The sequence below is a fragment of the Nematolebias whitei genome, chromosome 8, assembly GCF_014905685.2.
Source record: "Nematolebias whitei isolate Nwh7 chromosome 8, NemWhi1, whole genome shotgun sequence".
In the NCBI taxonomy this organism is placed as follows: Eukaryota; Metazoa; Chordata; class Actinopteri; order Cyprinodontiformes; family Rivulidae; genus Nematolebias; species Nematolebias whitei.
The window spans coordinates 38922494-38942156 of record NC_056505.1 but is presented as its reverse complement, the minus strand read 5'-3'; the positions used below and the strand labels follow the sequence as shown (position 1 = coordinate 38942156).

The 19663-nt window shown below is 42.8% G+C and overlaps 1 protein-coding gene across 1 annotated transcript in view; it reads left to right on the top strand.

Annotated features, from left to right (window-relative positions):
* Positions 1 to 19663, top strand: part of gcn1 (GCN1 activator of EIF2AK4) — a 52854-nt gene that overhangs the window by 27785 nt on the left and 5406 nt on the right. Inside the window, exons 35-55 of the mRNA XM_037681267.1 lie at positions 4239 to 4353; positions 4624 to 4803; positions 4977 to 5197; positions 5286 to 5354; positions 5438 to 5576; positions 5656 to 5852; positions 6059 to 6201; positions 6283 to 6400; positions 8481 to 8696; positions 8820 to 8984; positions 9115 to 9276; positions 9364 to 9456; positions 9532 to 9675; positions 12359 to 12628; positions 12729 to 12842; positions 15403 to 15633; positions 15713 to 15906; positions 18223 to 18337; positions 18648 to 18744; positions 18907 to 19055; positions 19227 to 19337. Coding sequence (XP_037537195.1) covers positions 4239 to 4353; positions 4624 to 4803; positions 4977 to 5197; positions 5286 to 5354; positions 5438 to 5576; positions 5656 to 5852; positions 6059 to 6201; positions 6283 to 6400; positions 8481 to 8696; positions 8820 to 8984; positions 9115 to 9276; positions 9364 to 9456; positions 9532 to 9675; positions 12359 to 12628; positions 12729 to 12842; positions 15403 to 15633; positions 15713 to 15906; positions 18223 to 18337; positions 18648 to 18744; positions 18907 to 19055; positions 19227 to 19337 — 3243 coding nt within the window. The remainder of the gene's footprint in view (positions 1 to 4238; positions 4354 to 4623; positions 4804 to 4976; positions 5198 to 5285; positions 5355 to 5437; positions 5577 to 5655; positions 5853 to 6058; positions 6202 to 6282; positions 6401 to 8480; positions 8697 to 8819; positions 8985 to 9114; positions 9277 to 9363; positions 9457 to 9531; positions 9676 to 12358; positions 12629 to 12728; positions 12843 to 15402; positions 15634 to 15712; positions 15907 to 18222; positions 18338 to 18647; positions 18745 to 18906; positions 19056 to 19226; positions 19338 to 19663) is intronic.

Genomic DNA, 19663 nt, shown 5'->3' with positions numbered 1-19663 from the left:
TGTGTTAAATTGTAGAGACTCACCTGCAACACGAGTTGGGAGTGAGACATGTATCAGCTGCAGCTCGTGACTCCGACATGTTTACGTTTATCAGCGTGGTTCTCCCGTGTCGTGTCGGTGATTTTCAAAGCGACATGCTTCTCATTTTTTATCTTTGTGAAGTTCTCCCACACTTTGCAGGACTTGGGTCAAACAGTTTTCGCTGCGTCGGTCATTTGTAAAATTTACTTAAATTTCCTTTAAAAACACCGCCACTGCTTTGCTCCCCCCTTGCTCTGTTCGACTTGCGCTGCAGTTTTTTTTTTTCAAACTTTATTCTGTCAGTCAGCATTGACAATGAACTGCCCGTGAACAAAACGAAACGGCTCCGCAGCGCCATGAAAGATGCATAATCGCGCGACACAATGAATCGATAACGAAATTCGTTGCCAACGCTTTTAATCATCGATTTTTATCGATTTTTATCGATTTTATCGATTCGTTGTTGCAGCCCTACTGCCAATACATTTAGCCTCATCACAACCGGGCGCTCACATAGCTGCCTAATAAAAGTCTGGGGGTGGGTCCTCAAGACTCAATGAGACTACCTGTATAAATAAAGGTTAAAAAAATCTGACCAATGAAATTACTAGGGATGCACCGATCCACTTTTTTTTTATACTTCTAATCCGATCCCGATACCTAAATCTAAATATCGGCCGATACCGATCCAGTTCCGATATCATGATCATCATTGATTTTATATGAGGCTGTAATAATCTCCTCTCAAGTACAATTTGTACAAATATATGCATGCATGTCCAAAAAGGCAACTTGAGGTAAGTTGTATTAATGTTGGATAAGTTTTAAAGTTAGAATTAAATTCTGCTAACACAAAACATGTTTCTTTTTATTCCTAGTTTTAAAGTGGATATTAAAGTGATTAAGTGATTGTTTAAAGGTTTTTTTTTTAATTTATAAGTGGCTGATATAAGATTTTTCTCCTTTCTGCACTCTTTTCATTCAATGTTGTTTTTTTTTGATGAATTTGTTTTGTTTCTTTTAAATGAATGAACAAATCAATTAAATAAAATAAAATGTTAAATGGCTTCAAACATCTGCTAAGTTCATGGCATAAACCAACAGACATGTTCCTGTTTTTAGTATTTTACATCACTTTATATTGTAGCTGTTTTTATTTCGGTTTATACATACACACACACACACATATATATATGTGTGTGTGTGTGTGTGTGTGTGTGTATATATATAATTTTCTTGTAATTTTCAAATCACATGTTTTTTTACGATTGTCTACTGTTGTACTGATATCTCCTGGAGGGTAAACTACAGTGCCTTGCGAAAGTATTCGGTCCCCTTGAACTTTTCGACCTTTTGCCACATTTCAGACGTCAAACATAAAGATATAAAATTTTATTTTTTTGTGAAGAATCAACAACAAGTGGGACACAATCGTGAAGAGGAATGACATTTTTGGGATGTGTCAAACTTTTTTAACAAATAAAAAACTGAAAAGTGGGGCGTGCAATATTATTAGGCCCCTTTACTTTCAGTGCAACAAACTCACTCCAGAAGTTCAGTGAGGATCTATGAATGATCCAATGTTGTCCCAAATGACTGATGATGATAAATACCATACAATACCACTTTATTTATAAAGCACTTAAACAGCTACAAGGCCAACCAAAGTGCTGTACAGACAGAACAACAGGTAACACACAAAGCAAAATACAAAATGAGGTAAATCAGAATATAGACATAAAAACGATGCAGATAATGACGACAAACCAGTGTGGAGCATACTGGATTAAGACACAGATCATCTGGTGTTGAAAGCTACTGAATAGTAGTGAGTTTTTAAGCGGGACTTGAAAACCGAGAGGGAGGGGGCCTGTCTGACAAGCAGAGGTAACTCTTGGTCCTGCTACAGAGAAGGCCCTGTCACCTCTGTGCTTAAGACGAGTTCCTGGAACTGTGAGGAGCAACTGGTCCGCTGACCTCAGGGAACGCGGTGGGACATACGGTTGTAGCAAATCAGAGAGATGGGGGGATAGAATCCACCTGTGTGTAATCAAGTCTCTGTATAAATGCACCTGCTCTGTGATAGTCTCAGGGTTCTGTTCAAAGCGCAGAGAGCATCATGAAGACCAAGAAACACACCAGGCAGGTCTGAAATACAGTTGTGGAGAAGTTTAAAGCCGGATTTGGATACAAAAAGATTTCCCAAGCTTTAAACATCCCAAGGAGCACTGTGCAAGCACTCATATTGAAATGGAAGGAGTATCAGACCACTGCAAATCTACCAAGACCCGGCCGTCCCTCTAAACTTTCATCTGGAACAAGGAGAAGACTGATCAGAGATGCAGCCAAGAGGCCCATGATCACTCTGGATGAACTGCAGAGATCTACAGCTGAGGTGGGAGAGTCTGTTCATAGGACAACAATCAGTCGTACACTGCACAAATCTGGCCTTTATGGAAGAGTGGCAAGAAGAAAGACATTTCTCAAAGATATCCATAAAAAGTGTTTAAAGTTTGTCACAAGCACCTGGGAGACACCAAACATGTGGAAGAAGGTGCTCTGGTCACATGAAACCAAAATCAAACTGTTTGGCCACAATGCAAAACAATATGTTTGGTGTAAAAGCAACACAGCTCATCACCCTGAACACACCATCCCCACTGTCAAACATGGTGGTGGCAGCATCATGGTTTGGGCCTGCTTTTCGTCAGCAGGGACAGGGAAGATGGTCAGAATTGATGGGAAGATGGATGGGGCCAAATACAGGAGCATTGTGGAAGAAAACCTGTTTGAGTCTGCAAGAGACCTGAGACTGGGACGGAGATTTATCTTCCAACAAGACAATGATCCAAAACATAAAGCCAAATCTACAATGGAATGGTTCACAAATAAACATATCCAGGTGTTGGAATGGCCAAGTCAAAGTCCAGACCTGAATCCAATCGAGAATCTGTGGAAAGAGCTGAAGACTGCTGTTCACAAACGCTCTCCATCCAAACTCACTGAGCTCGAGCTGTTTTGCAAAAAGAATGGGCAGAATTTCAGTGTCTCCATGTTCAAAACTGATAGAGACAAACCCCAAGAGACTTGCAGCTGGAACTGCAGCAAAAGGCGGCGCTACAAAGTATTAACGCAAGGGGCCGAATAATATAGCACGCCCCACTTTTCAGTTTTTTATTTGTTAAAAAAGTTTGACACATCCAATAAATTTCATTCCACTTCAAGATTGTGTCCCACTTGTTGTTGATTCTTCACAAATATTAAAATTTTATATCTTTTTGTTTGAAGCCTGAAATGTGGCTAAAGGTTGAAAAGTTCAAGGGGCCGAATACTTTTGCAAGGCACTGTATATCTTGGCTGCAAGTATCAAGCTGAGAAATCCTTTGTTTTCTACAAGTGATAGTGGTTGGTCATTAATTATGATGAAGTTTAGCAACTTCTCTGTAAACATTTGAGCTCCGTGGTTTCAGCGATGTCTTCTTCTTGTTCAATCCGAAGCAAGCAGCCTGATTTTGGTCAGCCGCGCTCAGTCTGTCCCTCCTCAGAGACGGACAGATTTAGCGGGGCAGATTGGACGCAGCTGGCCGGGGTGGAGTTGCCTGTTTAGGGTTCAGCGAGAGTAGCGCCATGCTGAAGCCCTGGAGCGCGAATGTCCAACGTGAAACTAACTTTACCGCGGTTTAATGTGGCGCTATGGCTCTGCAGACATTGCACGTTGCTGCGTTGCTTTGTGGTGTTTCTAGTGTAAAATACTTCCACACAGCGGACATGTTTAGATGAAAACTTTGTTAGCTGTTAGCCACAGTGCTGCTAACTCAGTCCTCACGTTGTAGCTGGCTGCAAACTGTGAAATGGATTTCCTGGATGTGAGGCGGGTCTTATTACTCTGGGCTCATGAGACACGCCGCCGTTCAGGAAATCCATTCCGCAGTTTGAAGCCAACATGCATCATGGATCGGAAATCTCGGCAGGTTGGATCGGAAAATGGATCGGTCACATTGTCACTGATATCCAATCCAAAAGTTTTTCAGATATCGGTACTGATACAAATATTGATATCGGTGCATCTCTAGAAATTACTAAACGGGTCACAGTCGAACCAATAAAACTTGGTTTCATTTGTCCACTATGGAGAGACTCACTGTGGAGGTTCTCTCCTCCCATTCCTGTGGGAGTGTTCCCCTCTTAAAATGTAACATCTTCCGTGTTCACTCCAGGCTGCAGATGACTGTGCCAAAGCTGTGATGAGGAACCTGAGCGCCCATGGAGTGAAGCTTGTGCTCCCCTCCCTGCTGGTGGCCCTGGAGGAGGAATCATGGAGGACCAAAGCAGGTAAGGTTTGGTTAAATACAGTCGTGAGAAGAACAACACCTACTCTGTTTCAGTTCTGGGGTTTTACACATCAGGGCTTAATTAAAACAGTCTGGTCTTTACCAGGTTCTAAATTTATTTAAATCAAACATCAAGTGACAAGAAGAGACAACACTTAATTAACAGTCTAGTTAGCAGCCATGACTTTTTTATTTCTCATTTTATGACGGTTTCTGTTTATTTCCTATTCATAAAACTGTTCTTTTTGACTCCCCTCTGCTTCTCCTCCAGGCTCGGTGGAGTTGTTGGGTGCCATGGCTTATTGCGCGCCCAAGCAGTTGTCGTCCTGTCTGCCCAGCATCGTCCCCAAGCTGACGGAGGTGCTGACTGACTCCCATGTTAAGGTGCAGAAGGCTGGCCAGCAGGCTCTCCGACAGATTGGCTCTGTCATTCGCAACCCTGAAATTTTGGGTAAATGTTTCCGATTCATGAAATGGACCTGTACCATAAAGGTTCTGTTCCCTGTAACCTTCTATTTGTAACAAGACTAGACTGTTAAACTCTTATAACTCTAACCCTAATATGGGTCAGAAATCGTTTGTTTCCAAACTTTCATAACTGTACCATTGTCCTTCTTCGCCCAGCCATCACGCCCATTCTGTTGGACGCACTCACTGATCCATCCAGGAAAACCCAGATGTGCCTGCAGACCCTGCTGGACACCAAGTTTGTGCACTTTATCGATGCACCCTCCCTGGCCCTCATCATGCCCATCGTCCAGAGAGCCTTTCAGGATCGCTCCACGGACACCCGAAAGATGGCCGCGCAGATTATCGGGAACATGTACTCGCTCACCGACCAGAAGGTAGACTTTGTACAAAAATACATTTATTCACTCAAAGAACTTGCATAATTTAAAAAAAAAAAATGTTTCAACTTTTTTTTTCAACCAGGATTTGTCTCCCTATCTGCCAAGCGTTATTCCTGGACTGAAGGCTTCCCTGTTGGACCCAGTGCCTGAGGTGTGTTTAGTGAAGATCATCAGCCATGATAGTCTCCTGTCTGTGTGTGAAACAAAAGCTGCACTGAATCCTCTCCTGTCCAGGTCCGTACGGTCTCAGCCAAAGCCTTGGGCGCCATGGTGAAGGGGATGGGTGAGTCTTGCTTTGATGACCTGTTGCCGTGGCTCATGGAGACACTGGCATCTGAGCAGAGCTCCGTGGACCGATCCGGAGCTGCGCAAGGTCAGTTCTCCTGCAGGCCGTTCATTGTTTGGGATGACTGAGTGGCTGAGTCGAGGACTGATTGTGATGGTCCTCTCAGGTCTGGCTGAGGTGATGGCTGGACTTGGAGTGGAGAAACTGGACAAACTGATGCCAGACGTCGTGCAGACTGCCTGCAAGGTGGACATTGCATCCCACGTCAGAGACGGCTACATCATGATGTTTATCTACCTGCCACTCACCTTTGGAGATAAATTTACCCCATACGTGGGACCCATTATCCCCTGCATTCTCAAGGTGCTGGTGACTTTGTTTATTCTGCAATGTAAATTTGACTGTATGAGTTTGATCCTGTGTATTTGTTCCTTATCAGATGTGTGATGAGAGGTTTTACGCTAAACAAATATATGTCTTAACCAGACTTTTAAAAATTTGTTTCCTCCTGTGTGCTGGTGTGATGTCATGTTACTGCAGCTCCTAACCTTTCCTGCTTGACTCTTCAGGCACTAGCTGATGAGAACGAGTATGTGAGAGACACAGCACTGCGAGCTGGCCAGCGAATCATCAGCATGTATGCTGAGACTGCCATCGCTCTGCTGCTGCCAGAGCTGGAGCAAGGCCTGTTTGATGACCTGTGGAGGATCAGGTTAGTGATGTGTTGGTCATTAAATGACTCCTCATATTGAGTAACAGAGGAAATGCCTTACATGTCTCTGTTGGTTTATAGGTTCAGCTCTGTACAGCTGCTGGGAGACCTGCTGTTCCATATCTCAGGAGTAACAGGAAAGATGACCACAGAGACGGCCTCAGAAGATGACAACTTTGGAACCGCCGCATCCAATAAAGTATGAACTTTTTAGCAAATCCAGTACAGATTTATCCTGTTAATAAACATGGTCATGTCCTCACATACGTAGCTGTAGGCTATAGGACTATTTTATATGTTGAAGGCTTAACGTGTTCAAAATGTACCAAAGCAGGGATTGGAGGGTCGTCATTAGGACACATTATGTTGTAGCGAACAATAATTTGTACTCTGGAAAACAGACTGTCAGAGGATTGGACATTACCATATTTTCCGCCGTACACGTCGCTCCGCCCTATAAGTCACATCAGTCCAAATATGTCTAATAAAGTGGAAAAAAACATAAATACGTGGCTTCGCCGTATATGTCACATCTATTATGCGTCATCACTGACGTGTAGCGTTTGTTACGTTTCACCACTGACAACCCAGAAATGTGGGCTGGTGTGCCAAAAATTTATTGGCTGCCAAATGGCGGCTGCGGGGGCGTGCACGGGAGGACTTTAACAAGAATTTAACCAGCTTAACACTTAAAAACAATTATTTATTTGCTCGAAATTAAAGCAATGGTGTGTCTCAGTTTAACTTTTGCTTAATAAATTCACTTTGATGATCAAATCAGCTGCATTTTAAAACCCAACACGGGGAAGTAGGAACGCGCAGAAGGACAAGTCGCTGCTCATTTCTTCGAAATTTAACAAGATAGGCACCTAAAACAATTATTTGTTTGATTGACTTTATAGTGAAGGTGTGTTTCAGTTGAACTTTTACTTAATAAAAGGACTTTAACGGTCACATCAGCTGTATTTCAAAAGTATTTGTTGCCTCGGTGCTCTGGGAGCACGCAGACAGGGAGGAAAAAAGGACGGAGGAACGCTGCACAATTCTTTGAAATTTAACAAGATAAACACCTAAAACAATTATTTGTTTGCTCGAAATTATAGCAAAGGTGTGTCTCAGTTGAACTTTTACTTAATAAATGCACTTCATTGGTCAAATTAGCTACATTTCGCTGGGGTGGCGCAGCGAAATGCAGCTGAATTGATGGTTGCGCCAAGCGAGCTGGACGAAGGTGACAGTCTGACAAGCCGATTGTGTCATTAATAGCCACTTTTCCCTATTACATGACACAACGGCATGCTATACTGCTCTGTTGCCATCTAGCAGCTGAAAAATGGTAGTGTTCAATATTTCAGTCAGAATGAATGAAAAGTCATACCTCAGTCAAAAATTGGTTTATAAATTTGGGGAAAAAAATCCATAAATACGTCGCTTCAGCCTATAAGTCGCAGGCATACTAATTATGCAAAAAAACTGACTTATACAGCAAAAAATATGGTAGCTACTGCTAGCTCAAGTTAGCTGAAGGGAGTAGCTAGTGTTAGCTCATGTTAGCTGAAGTAAGTAGCTAATGTTAGCTCATGTTAGCTGAAGTAAGTAGCTACTGCTAGCTCAAGTTAGCTGAAGGGAGTAGCTAATGTTAGCTCAAGTTAGCTGAAGTGATTAGCTAGCGTAAGCTCTCACGTCAGCAAACCCGCAGCAGCAGAAATGTGTTGACTTAGGAACTATGTATGCTGAAAATTCTGCAGTATAAAGAAAACTGCTTCAGTTTTTGGTGATGCTTAACATAGTTGTAGTCCCAGTCAAACAGAAAGTTGTCAAGTGAAACTTCTTCTGAAAGAAAAGAAAAATCCTGTAAAACAAACCAGTATGAACAAAACTCTGTCCTCCTCCCCATCAATAAATCTCAAAGGATAATAAAACAATACAATACAAACACTATATTTTATGTACCGGTACTTTGACAAACTATATTTTTACGTTTTATATTTGAAGCACAAGTTGACAAAATTTGCAAAAGTTGATTACCGGTAAAATCTGTTCAGAAATGGTTGTTGGCCTAAATGCTTTGAACATTATACAGTTCATTTTATATACACTCTATCTTTGTTTGGGTCGGGCTATGTTTTTACAAAAGCAAATGGTTTGGAAAGCTGGAAAGAAACTGTCCAGATGACCTGACTGAACATTGTTGGATTTTATACCTGGATTATTGAGCATGGACTTTGGTGGTTTGGAAAGCGTTCCACGTTGTTCAGGTGTGATTTCTATCCTTCCAGGCTATCATCTATGCTCTGGGAGCCGAGCGGCGTAACCGTGTGCTCTCGGGACTCTACATGGGCCGCTCCGACACCCAGCTGGTTGTTCGTCAGGCTTCCCTTCATGTGTGGAAGATTGTTGTATCCAACACCCCCCGGACGCTGAGGGAGATCCTCCCAACCCTCTTCAGTCTCCTGCTGGGCTTCCTGGCTTCTACCTGCCCTGACAAGAGAACGGTATCGTTCAGTTTTCATTTTAGTTTTTATCAAAGCACTCTGTTTTTATTATTTCTGCTTTGTGACGTCCTCTGGTGTGAAAGGTGCCACAAAAAGTCCTTTGCTCTGTTGGCATGGTTTCAGATTGCTGCTCGGACGCTGGGCGACCTCGTGAGGAAGCTAGGAGAGAAGATCCTCCCTGAGATCATTCCCATCCTGGAGGAAGGGCTTCGCTCCGATAAGAGTGATGAGAGGCAGGGTGTCTGCATCGGTCTCAGTGAGATCATGAAGTCCACCAGCAGAGATGCAGTGAGTCATAAATATGTTTAGGTTGTGTTTCCACCAACAGGAGATGAAAGCGTTTTTTCTGAAACATTTTAAAACTTCCCTCAGGTAATGCAGCAGAAGGCTGTGGTTAAATAAAGACTGTGTATTGTAGGTGCTGGTCTTCTCTGAGTCACTAGTCCCCACAGTGAGGAAGGCTCTCTGTGACCCTCTGGAGGAGGTCCGAGAGGCTGCAGCCAAAACCTTCGAGCAGCTCCACGCGACCATCGGCCACCAGGCGCTGGACGACATCCTGCCTACTCTACTCAAGCAGCTGGTGAGAGAAGGGGAACACACATCTGGAGTCCAAAAATGATCTGGAAACAGTTTTTAACCTCTAACATACTGAATGTGTCTTCCCCAGGATGACGAGGAAACGGCTGAGTTTGCTTTAGACGGTCTGAAGCAAGTCATGGCAGTGAAGAGTCGTTCTGTGCTGCCATATTTGGTTCCAAAGGTAAACCATCACCAACTGTTTCAGCTGGAAGTGTTTTATGTCTGTGATTAAAGCAAACCTCCTGTGTGGTTCCAGCTGACTGCTCCTCCTGTGAACACTCGAGTGTTGGCCTTCCTGTCTGCTGTGGCTGGAGATGCTCTGACCCGCCATCTTGGTGTCATTCTTCCCGCTCTGCTCTCCTCTCTTAAAGGAAAGCTGGGAACAGAACAAGAAGTACAGGTAAATCCAGCCTGTTTGTCTTGCTGCTGTGTTACAGTGTTCATTCTCTCCTTCTTATGTTTATTTGAGAATAATTGAGAGAGTTTGGTGATGTCAGGGGCCGAGATGGGGTAGAAGTAGGGCAGCTGACTTGGAACCAGAAAGTCTTGGTTCGACTCCCGGAATGGCTGGGAGTCAGTGGCTCCCTGGGGCGCTCACATAGCTGCCCACTGCTCCACCTGGTGTATCTCAGGTGCGATGGGTTCAATGCAGAGAACCAAATTCATCATTGTATGGGAACATACAATGATGACAACACATAGCACTTATACTTGTGTGGGAGTTTATAGCCATGACCAAGTCAATTTAAGAGCAATGTTTCATTGGCTCAATAAAGATGATCCGAACATGAGAGTTACAAAAGACTAACTTTGGATCTAGCCATGCAGCTATCCATCTCTCAGTTCCTTGAAGAAGAGGAATGCTCCCTGTTGGATTTTAAATTTAAATTGTTGTTCCCCGTCACGGATTGAAGAGGAGGAATTGGAAATACTGTTTGTCCATCAGTTTGTACATGTGATGAGCATGATAACTTGGGGGTTAAAGAGAGGTACCAACTTCCAGTTAGGTATGTGGCTACATCTCCAGGTGAAAGAAAGGTTCCTTTAGAAAACTGGGTTGCTGCATCAAAATTCTAGTTGGTCACCACCATTTTTTAAATTTTAATTTTTTCCTCACTCGCTTTCGTGCAAGACGGACACCTTTCTTCCCTCTCCCGTCCTCCTCCTGCTTTTTTGCTCACTGTCTTGTGTATCGGTGCTCCTATTTACACATCTTCTGAAACGTAAACTACTGTCATAGATCTGGTCAGCTGGACTTTCAGTGCAATCGATGAAATTTTTTCAACAAAGCGATAGGGTCCTGGAGAACCCTCATGCCCCGCTGAGATGCATGCGGCAGGATACGTCATGGATCTGATGTGCCTTTCCTTATTGGAGGACGCCATATTGGAATCATGATAGCAGGGTTTCTGCTTTTTGGCACTGGCGGATACCTACAGTATGTTATTGGCCATTAAAGAAGATGGCGGCAGCAGTTTCGGCTATGGCAAAGCTGCCGAGCCTGTGTGAAGGTTTGGTTCATGCTTCTAGCACTCAAAATCAGCTGATTTATGAGCTCAACCATAAGATGGAAGCCATTTGTGAGAATCACAGACCACTTGCAGCTTCTGGGACTCGCCAGCATGTAGGAGACGACCTTGGAGGGAGCTAATAAGCACGGACCAGTGGAATGCCCACATCTCTGGCCATTTTGGATCGAAAGTACAAGCAGAACTCAAGGCTGACGAGAAATAACAGTCTGTCTGAAAAAATCAACAACTGTGGCTTATCTGAATCTGACCCCCCCCCGTTTGGCCTCGAAGCAGGCCAACATCAAATTTCTCTTGGGATATGTGTAAACTAAGAAAACTCTGTTTATCGCAAACACCCCCCCCCCCCCCCCCCAATGAAAATTTCTGTGAATGCTTATCAGAGCTGTACCGACTGACACCAACATCTTATCAGGACTATGGTGCTATCTGGAAGTGCTTCATGGACAAATCTTGTCGTCAAATGCATACAGTATGTAATGTGTCTGTAAATGTGCCTGCTGGTAGAGTTTTGATGTCTTAAATCATGTCCTGATAAGGACAAGGTGTGAAGAGATTTTTTTTTGTAATTCATTCATTCATTCATTCAACCTTTATTTATACACTATCCTCTCCTCATGGCCTTTTCCCCATTTCTATCTAAAAGAATAAGGGGCCGCGCTCTTAGGAACAGCAGCAATGTGCACTCCGCCCGTCTTTCGGACAACTATACAAACAATCTCACTGTACTTCGGTACAATGATAATAAAGTTTATTCTGATTCTGATTTAAATGTAAATCAACCACCCCTATCATTTGAGGAATCTACGTGTTTTAGTTTTTATATTGCTTAAAAGTATAGTTTCCTTAAATGATTGAGGTAGCCAAGGCCACCATTGGCCACCCCATGGCTCCTCCACTAAACCTGGTGGTGCATAAAACTGTTCCCTCCACTTGCCAGGATCCATCGCTCTGCGCTGTCTCAGACAAGAAAAAAAAAATCTGTTCTCCTCCACAGTAAAGATACATAAACACTTGAATATCTTGCACCAAAAACATTACGGTTTACTTTCATTTCCTGTTTAACTCCTGTCCAGAAAAACACTTAAACTACATTCACCATTCAAATCCCTCAGAGATGGGAACGTCAGCGTACCGCTTATTTCTTCTGTTGGACCCTAGATCAGAACATAATCTCACAAATGAACCTCATGTTGTGGTAAAGAACAGCTGTAATTAGTCATTATTAAAACAGGAAATTGTTTTAATTTTCTATGTGTCAAAGGTGTCTGTTCTGATTTTTTTATGTTCATTCTATTGTACATATACAGGTAATAGTTGTACTTGAGTCCCAAAATGGTGAAAAATTGTTTGAACAACTGCTAATTTGAGCCTGAAATTTTAAAATGGTAAATGTGCAGGAACATTGATTTCCACAATGAAATTCTCCTACATGTATTATTTAGGAGCATTAAATCTGATTGTTCTTATCGTAAATTTAGTTTATTCTTGTTCCTTCAAGGCACATTTTTTCTATGTTGTCCTCTATAAATACGTCTGTTTGGTTCGGCTCAGGAGTTGTTCAGCTGTCAGACCGTGATCCTCTCCGTGGACGATGAAGTAGGTCAGAGGATCATCATAGAAGACCTGCTGGAGGCGACCCGAGGAGCCGACTCAGGCCTCAGACAGGCAGCCGTCACCATCCTGAATGCTTACTTTGCTCGCACTCGCCTGGATTACAGCGCTCACACTCGCAGCCTACTGTCGGGCCTCATCCGCCTCCTGAACGACTCCAACCCTGAGGTCCTGTCGCAGAGCTGGGATACCATCAACTCCATCACTAAGGTGTGCTCATGGGAAAGTCTGGGAATCTACACAGGATAGTCAAGTACATTGGTAATGTTTTAAGAGTGAAAATAAGTATTTTTGTCTTTTTTGTCTATAGAAACTGGATGCAAGCAGCCAGCTGGCTCTAATAGATGACTTGCACAGAGACATCAGATCAGTAATGGCAGATGTGAAGGGTCAACATCTGCCTGGCTTCTGTCTGCCCAAGAAAGTAAGTACAGAACTACTACACTCACCAGTTGTCTTCACTTCTGCTGTGAACAGAAAAGTTTATGTGTAAGGACATGCTAAAAAGTGCATCTGTCCATTGTTAGGTACAAATAAGTTGTGGAGCGCTTTAGTAATACAAACTAAGACAAAATATAAATGCATAATGTGGAAAACTGAGTACTGGTACACTTTATTTATTTATTTAGAGCACTTTATTTAATAATACAAACTAAGACAAAATGTAAATGCATAATGTGGAAAACTAAGTATAGTACGCAGTCCCTCACCTATCACAGGGGTCCAGACACCCCCGTGATAGGTGCAAATCTGTGAAGTAGGGACGTTATATTTATTTTAGTATTTATATTAATTTTAAGGCTTTATGAACCCTTCCCACACTCTTGCAATGTTCTAAACTCTTAAACCTACATAATTTTAACAACATATTTATATGTATCAAAGTTCATGCTCAATAATCCAGGTAGAAAATCCAACAAAGTTCAGTCGGGTCCTCTGGATGGTTTCTGTTTTTGTTGAGATGTTTTGTCCTTCATCCAAAGAACTTCATCAGTCAGAGGAGCCACAACAAACTTGAGTCCCACAATCTCTTTTTTACCTGGATTACTGAGCATGAACTTTGATGTTTTGAATCACTTTGGCTATGGCTGCCTCAGAGGAGTTAACAGAGGAGAGGGTGGACTCCAGAAACCATCTTATCACCATCAAACTGGTTGGCCCACTATGGGAGTGTGCTGCTCGTGGGACTCGGTTTGTTTGTGACTCCTCGGACTGATGAAGTCCTTTGGATGAACGACGAAACATTTCAACACAAAGAAACTGTCCAGAGGGCCTGACTTAACTTTGTTGGATACTTTTATGTACTGTACAGTACTGTTAAATTTTACATGGGTACTCACCGGTGAAGATGCAACTTGAAGGATGAGTTCAGCTTCAGGATTATTTGAGACTTTCCTGCCAGTTCTGTGAGTTTGATAGATTGTTACTTCTGACTTTGCTTTGCAAAACTATTTTTATCACATCGGTTTCTTCGTTAGTGTTTGCTAGCTCCATTGCTGTTCTTTGAATTTCGGCAGAAAGCAGAGGCCGGAACCACTGTTGACTTCTGGGCCGTGTAGTTCTTTTGACTTGAGTTACAGTGTAGGCTTATTGAAATAAAACTACAAAATGGCAGCGCCTGTCTGAGTATTTTTGTTTTTTGTCCTATTGGTTGGTTTCCACTCCCGTTGACTTTTTATCCCGTACTGTCCCAATCACATGACGTGAGCAATATTAAAGTGACTCCTTGGGTTCGCTGCCTGAAACCTTAGAATGCGCAGAACGTTTGGGTTGCATCATAGGACTTGAAATAAATTCAGTCTCTTATGAAAATTTCACAAAAGAGCACATCGAAAGAGAGCAGACAGACTGATGCTACAGTTACTGAGCCAATCAGCGCCTGGGATACAGAGCACAGTGCTCTGGCTGGTCGCCTTCCATCAATCAGCCAATCATGTGTCATGTGCAATCTTACGTTGAAAACCCGCGAAACAGCGAGTCCACGAAAGTCGAACCGCAAAGTATTGAGGGACTACTGTATACCGGTTTTTATTAATTAGAATAAAGAGATTTAATAGCAGCCAGTTGCTGCAGATCAAATGCAGTTTGAAGGTTGTTGACAACATCGTAGATATTTGTCGGTCCTCCCAGGAGTACATGTCCCTGCAAGTTGAGCCCAAGGTCGAATGTGCAAAAAATAAGACAGAAAAAATATAACAAGATGGACAAGGTTAATGTTTATAGCATGACTCTTGGGCTGCCTTCACACTGCAGGCATAAGCGGCATGAATCAGATTTTTTTTTTTTTTTGCCCTATGCGTCCCATATCTGATTTTTCCTGACAGTCTGAACGGGACAGATCTTTAGGTTACCCAGGTCACCCTGGTGATCGGCTGGTGGTCACGACGCCTGAGTCACCTTCGCTTCAAGTAGTTTATGCTACAACGCAGCCTTCTTCTAAATAGTGTAGTCCCAGCAAGAAGAGTTTTCTGATGAGACTTGTCACTCATGCTGCTCTGAGAACTGGGGTTAGTTAAAGTTCTCCTTCATAGCATTTATTTCAACGTCTCACTGTGGGATATGGAGACTCCTGTATTTCCAGACAGTTTATTGGCCACCATCAGTTAAAGGTGCTCGCCCTCTTCCATCAGAGTTTAACACAGCAGAGGCCACATGGAGTCGTCCAGCTGGAAAATGGAGCAAAAGTGAGTGGTGAGGACCAACTCGCTGCTGCACATATGCCCTGAATAGAGACCTCTTTAAAAAGCATCCAGGGTGCAGCCAGACCACGGGCTGAGTGGCCTGGCTGCACCTTCAGGTCCACAGGTGCATGAAGCTCGGCAGTTCTCCTACCATCCAGTGGGAGACCTGCTGCTTTGTGCTGGCTCATGTGAGGTTTTCAACAAAAGCTGATGGCCCAGTCCAAGTAGGCATGTTCTCTTTATGTCTATAAAATCTTGGGGCTTTTGTCTTAATATTTATTTACTCCTTCTTTGTTTGCACAGGGTGTGACGTGTATCTTATCTGTGCTGAGAGAAGGGGTCCTCACGGGCAGCCCTGAGCAGAAAGAAGAAGCAGCCAAAGCGTTGGGAGGAGTCATCAGACTGACCTCTTCTGAGGCCCTACGACCTTCAGTCGTCAACATCACTGGACCTCTGATTCGAATCCTGGGAGACCGCTTTGCCTGGACGGTGAAGACCGCTCTGTTGGAGACCTTGACCTTGCTGCTGGCAAAGGTTCATACCTTCAAAACCCTCATCAAACCATCGCTGATGTGACGTCAGACGTCTAACTCGGTGGCTGTTTCTCCGTCAGGTGGGCATTGCCCTGAAGCCCTTCCTCCCTCAGCTTCAGACCACCTTCCTGAAGGCCCTGCAGGACTCCAGCCGTGGGGTGAGGCTGAGAGCCGCCGAGGCTCTGGGTCAACTGGTTTCCATCCACACCAAAGTCGATCCGCTTTTCACTGAGCAGCTTTCTGCGATCCGCAATGCTGAGGACTCTGGAGTCAGGTGAGCACCCACACTGATAGTTATTACTTAAGTTATTACTAATTCTATGTGTTGACTAATCACAAACAGCTGGGGAATTTGAATTTCCTGTGAAAACGTAGTGTGCATGCTTATTACTGAAAATCTTTTGCTGAAAGCTTCCGAAGAAGTTTAAACCTGTCTGAAAAGGTTTCATTGCTAAACTTTTAACAATACATTTTAGAAAACGTGATATTGGACAGAAAAAAAAGAAACTGAAAAGGATTTAAAAAAGCTAAAATTACCTGAAAGGAGCATAAAAATGTCAAAATATTAGAAAGAAGCCCAAAATGCAAGCAACAAAAAATGGCAGAAAAAAGGCTAAAATTAGCTGAAAATACCTAAGAAGTAATAGAAAAGGCATAAAAAGCTGAAATCAGCTGAAAGAAAATGGAAAAAGCTCAAATTAGCAGAAAAAGTACTGAAAATAGCTGAAGTGAGCAGAAAAAAACAAAAAGGAGCTGAAGGAGGCTGAAATTAGCAGAAAGAAGCTGAAGCAGAACAAAATCTGAAATAAGCAGAAAAAGATTTTAAACAGATCAAAAGGTTTGAAGTGAAGAGCTCCATTCATTTTCAATGAGGAAAACATGGCAGAAAAAACTAAATATTTCAAAAAGCAAACGTCAAAGCATGAACGTCCTGAATGAGCTGAACATTTTATTACATGAATAGTTGAAATTTCACAAAAATTTAAGAACAAGTTATATGTTGGAAAAATGAACCAAAGAAAAACTGATCTCAATAGTGTTCATGATTTTTAAACATTCACACAAGTGATTGGCACTTTGACACAACATCTTTAAATAAAAATATTGTTTGTTGCATCATCGTCCACCAGAAGATACGAACGTTTGAGCTCTGTAACGTCAAACAACATTTTTTACCACAGAAAGGCAAAGGCAAGTGTTGTTGTTGTTGTTGTTGTTGTTGTTGTTGTTGTTGTTGCTGTTGTTGCTGTTGTTGTGAATGTGAGAGTGTTTTTATGTGTGTGTCTGTTAACAAGTGATCTCATGAGCTCCGGGACAAATTTTAACTAACCCTACAGAAAGTCATCACTGGATGTACAACTGGTTAACGCTTCGGAGTCAACCCAGTTCGAGATGGGCGCCCCCACCATTTATTAGTCAACACAAAACTGTCTGTAATTCATTCAGTTTAAATAAGCAGAGCTATAATGAGTGACAGATGATGTGCATTCCTTTAACAGAGGCTAGGCCTTTATTACGTCAGTGTCAATTTATTCCTATAGCACATACAAACAACACAAGCTGACCAAAGTGCTTTACAGTTTAGTCAAATTAAAATGAAACCAAACCAAAAAAAGAACAAGAAAATGCATGTTGTGTCACCCAGGAAACACACTAAAAGTTAATAATCAAATCCAGCAACAATCTCTGGTTCTCAGACTGTGCCTGGGTCAAACACCAGGGAAAACACATGAGTCTTGAGCAAAGGGTTAAAGTCTCGGCAGTCTGAGCGGTCTTTAAAAGATCAGGTGAACTGGTCCACAGTTCAGGAGCAGCAGCTGAAAAAAGCCTGATCACCTCTGGACTTCAGTTTGGAGCTGGAGACATCTAAGATGAACTAGACTAGGTTAGACCAGAGTGCTCTTACTGCAGTGTAGATGTTAATAAGATCACATGAAGAAGACAGGGCCAGACCTTTTAAGACTTAAAAAACAAACAATAAAATGTTAAAATCAACCCTGAAGCAGACAGGAAGTCAGTGGAGAGAAGCCAGGACTGAGGTTATGTGTTGGTGTTTTCTAGTTGCTGCTGGTTCTGGACGGTTTGTAAATGATGCAGAGATGATTGATCTAAACCAACATACAGAGCATTACAATACAAATAAAACATTCTTGTTAAAGCTGCAACAGTCTTGGAGAGTTTAACTTCCTGTTTACCCAGAGCTTTAGATATATTTCACTTGATGCTTAGGACTCACTCATTCTGAGTTTTTTCTCAGTTATAGTAGACCTCAGAGCAATCTGCTGGCTGCCATAAATCATGTCACTAATTGAATTTTTACGTATATGAATGTTTCTGTTCAATAAGTCTTAGTTGGAAGAAACTGGATTTCACAACTGCATTTATTTGTTTGTCTAATTTAAAGCACCGTCAAAAATAACTCCCAGATTCCTGACAGTGGCTGTATGAAGCCAGGAGTGTCAGGAGCAGGACGTTGACCAAAACTGATGACTTCAGTCTTATTGAAATGAAATTGACATGAAAGGTTTAGCTCTCAGTTTGCAGGATTCATTTCTGTTTGTTCTGATCCGTTTGATTTTCTTGAACGCAGGGAGACCATGCTTCAGGCCTTAAGATTCGTCATCCAGGGGGCCGGATCAAAAGTGGACCCAGCCATCCGTAAAAACATCACCGCCACATTACTCGGCATGCTGGGTCACGATGAGGTATGACAACAGAAGCAGGACTCTCGGAGCATCAAAACGGCTGTAAAGGTTACATTTGTGGCAGCTCAGCATCGATTCTCCACTGATTCTGCAGTCGTACTGAAAACTTAAACTTAAGTGTGGCTGTTAAAACTTCTAAACTGGAGCTTCACAGAGGAATGCTCCGAGGAGCCCGTATCTGTGATCTCAAGCAGAAAAACGGAAGTCAGTCAGAGGATGTGGTTTTCTAAAAAGGTGGTTTTGAGCTGTCGTGACACTTTGTGTATAATCTACACAGCATTTATATTTGTGTGTGTGCGTGCACTTGCAGGATGCTACCCGTATGGCCTCAGCGGGCTGCGTTGGTGAGCTGTGTGCCTTCCAGTCAGAGGAAGAGCTGAAGAGTCTCCTACTTCAGCATGTCTTGGGTTTGTATTGTTTCCAAAGCAGTTATCCACATGTCTCGTTCATGAAGTGTCTTCTAATTACTCTAAGCACAAACATATTTTATCTACACTTGTTACGATTCGCATAATGCCCGACTGTTTCAGTCGCGGTGAGAGCCTGAGCTAACATTTGCCTCCTCACAGCGGACGTGTCGGGTGTGGACTGGATGGTGCGTCATGGCCGCAGCCTGGCCTTGGCCGTAGCTGTTAAGTCTGCCCCCGAGAAGCTGTGTGGGAAGGATTACTACGAGACCGTGACAGAGACCGTTTTGGCCAACGCCACTGCTGACAGGGTGAGCACACATACCAGAAACACAGCTAACCCATAAAGACTGACATGTTGGAAGATGGGACTTCCTGGAGTTTGGGAACATACAGATCACAACAACCATCCAGAAAAACCAGAGCTCCGTTTCTCTGCCATTCTCTTTGATTGTTTTTCTATTTTTGTTGTCCTCATCAAGATTCCTATTGCTACCAGTGGGATCCGAGCCATGGGATACCTGATGAGGCATCACCTCCGAACAGAGGGAAGCAGTAATGTTTTACAGCGCATCGTCACACAGTTTGTCAAGGTAAGACGTAAAACCTTTGCATCGGCCGGATAATCACTTTCACTTCCCTTTTCTTTATTTAGACAGGTGTGTAAAAAGTGAGAAGTGGGTTCCAACTAAAATTATTTTATTTGGGTCAAGTGTAGGCGAATGATTCGGTATGAATTGGTTATTTTGGTTTGTTTTGAATAGTGAAGTCAGCAGAGTTTATAATTGACAAATTATTTAGTGTTCAATAATTATACTATTAAAGTAGTCCCTCGTTTATCATGGGGTATCCGTACCCTGAAGCCCCACGATAAGTGAAAAACCACAAAGTAGGAATAGTAGTACAAGTAGTAAATAGT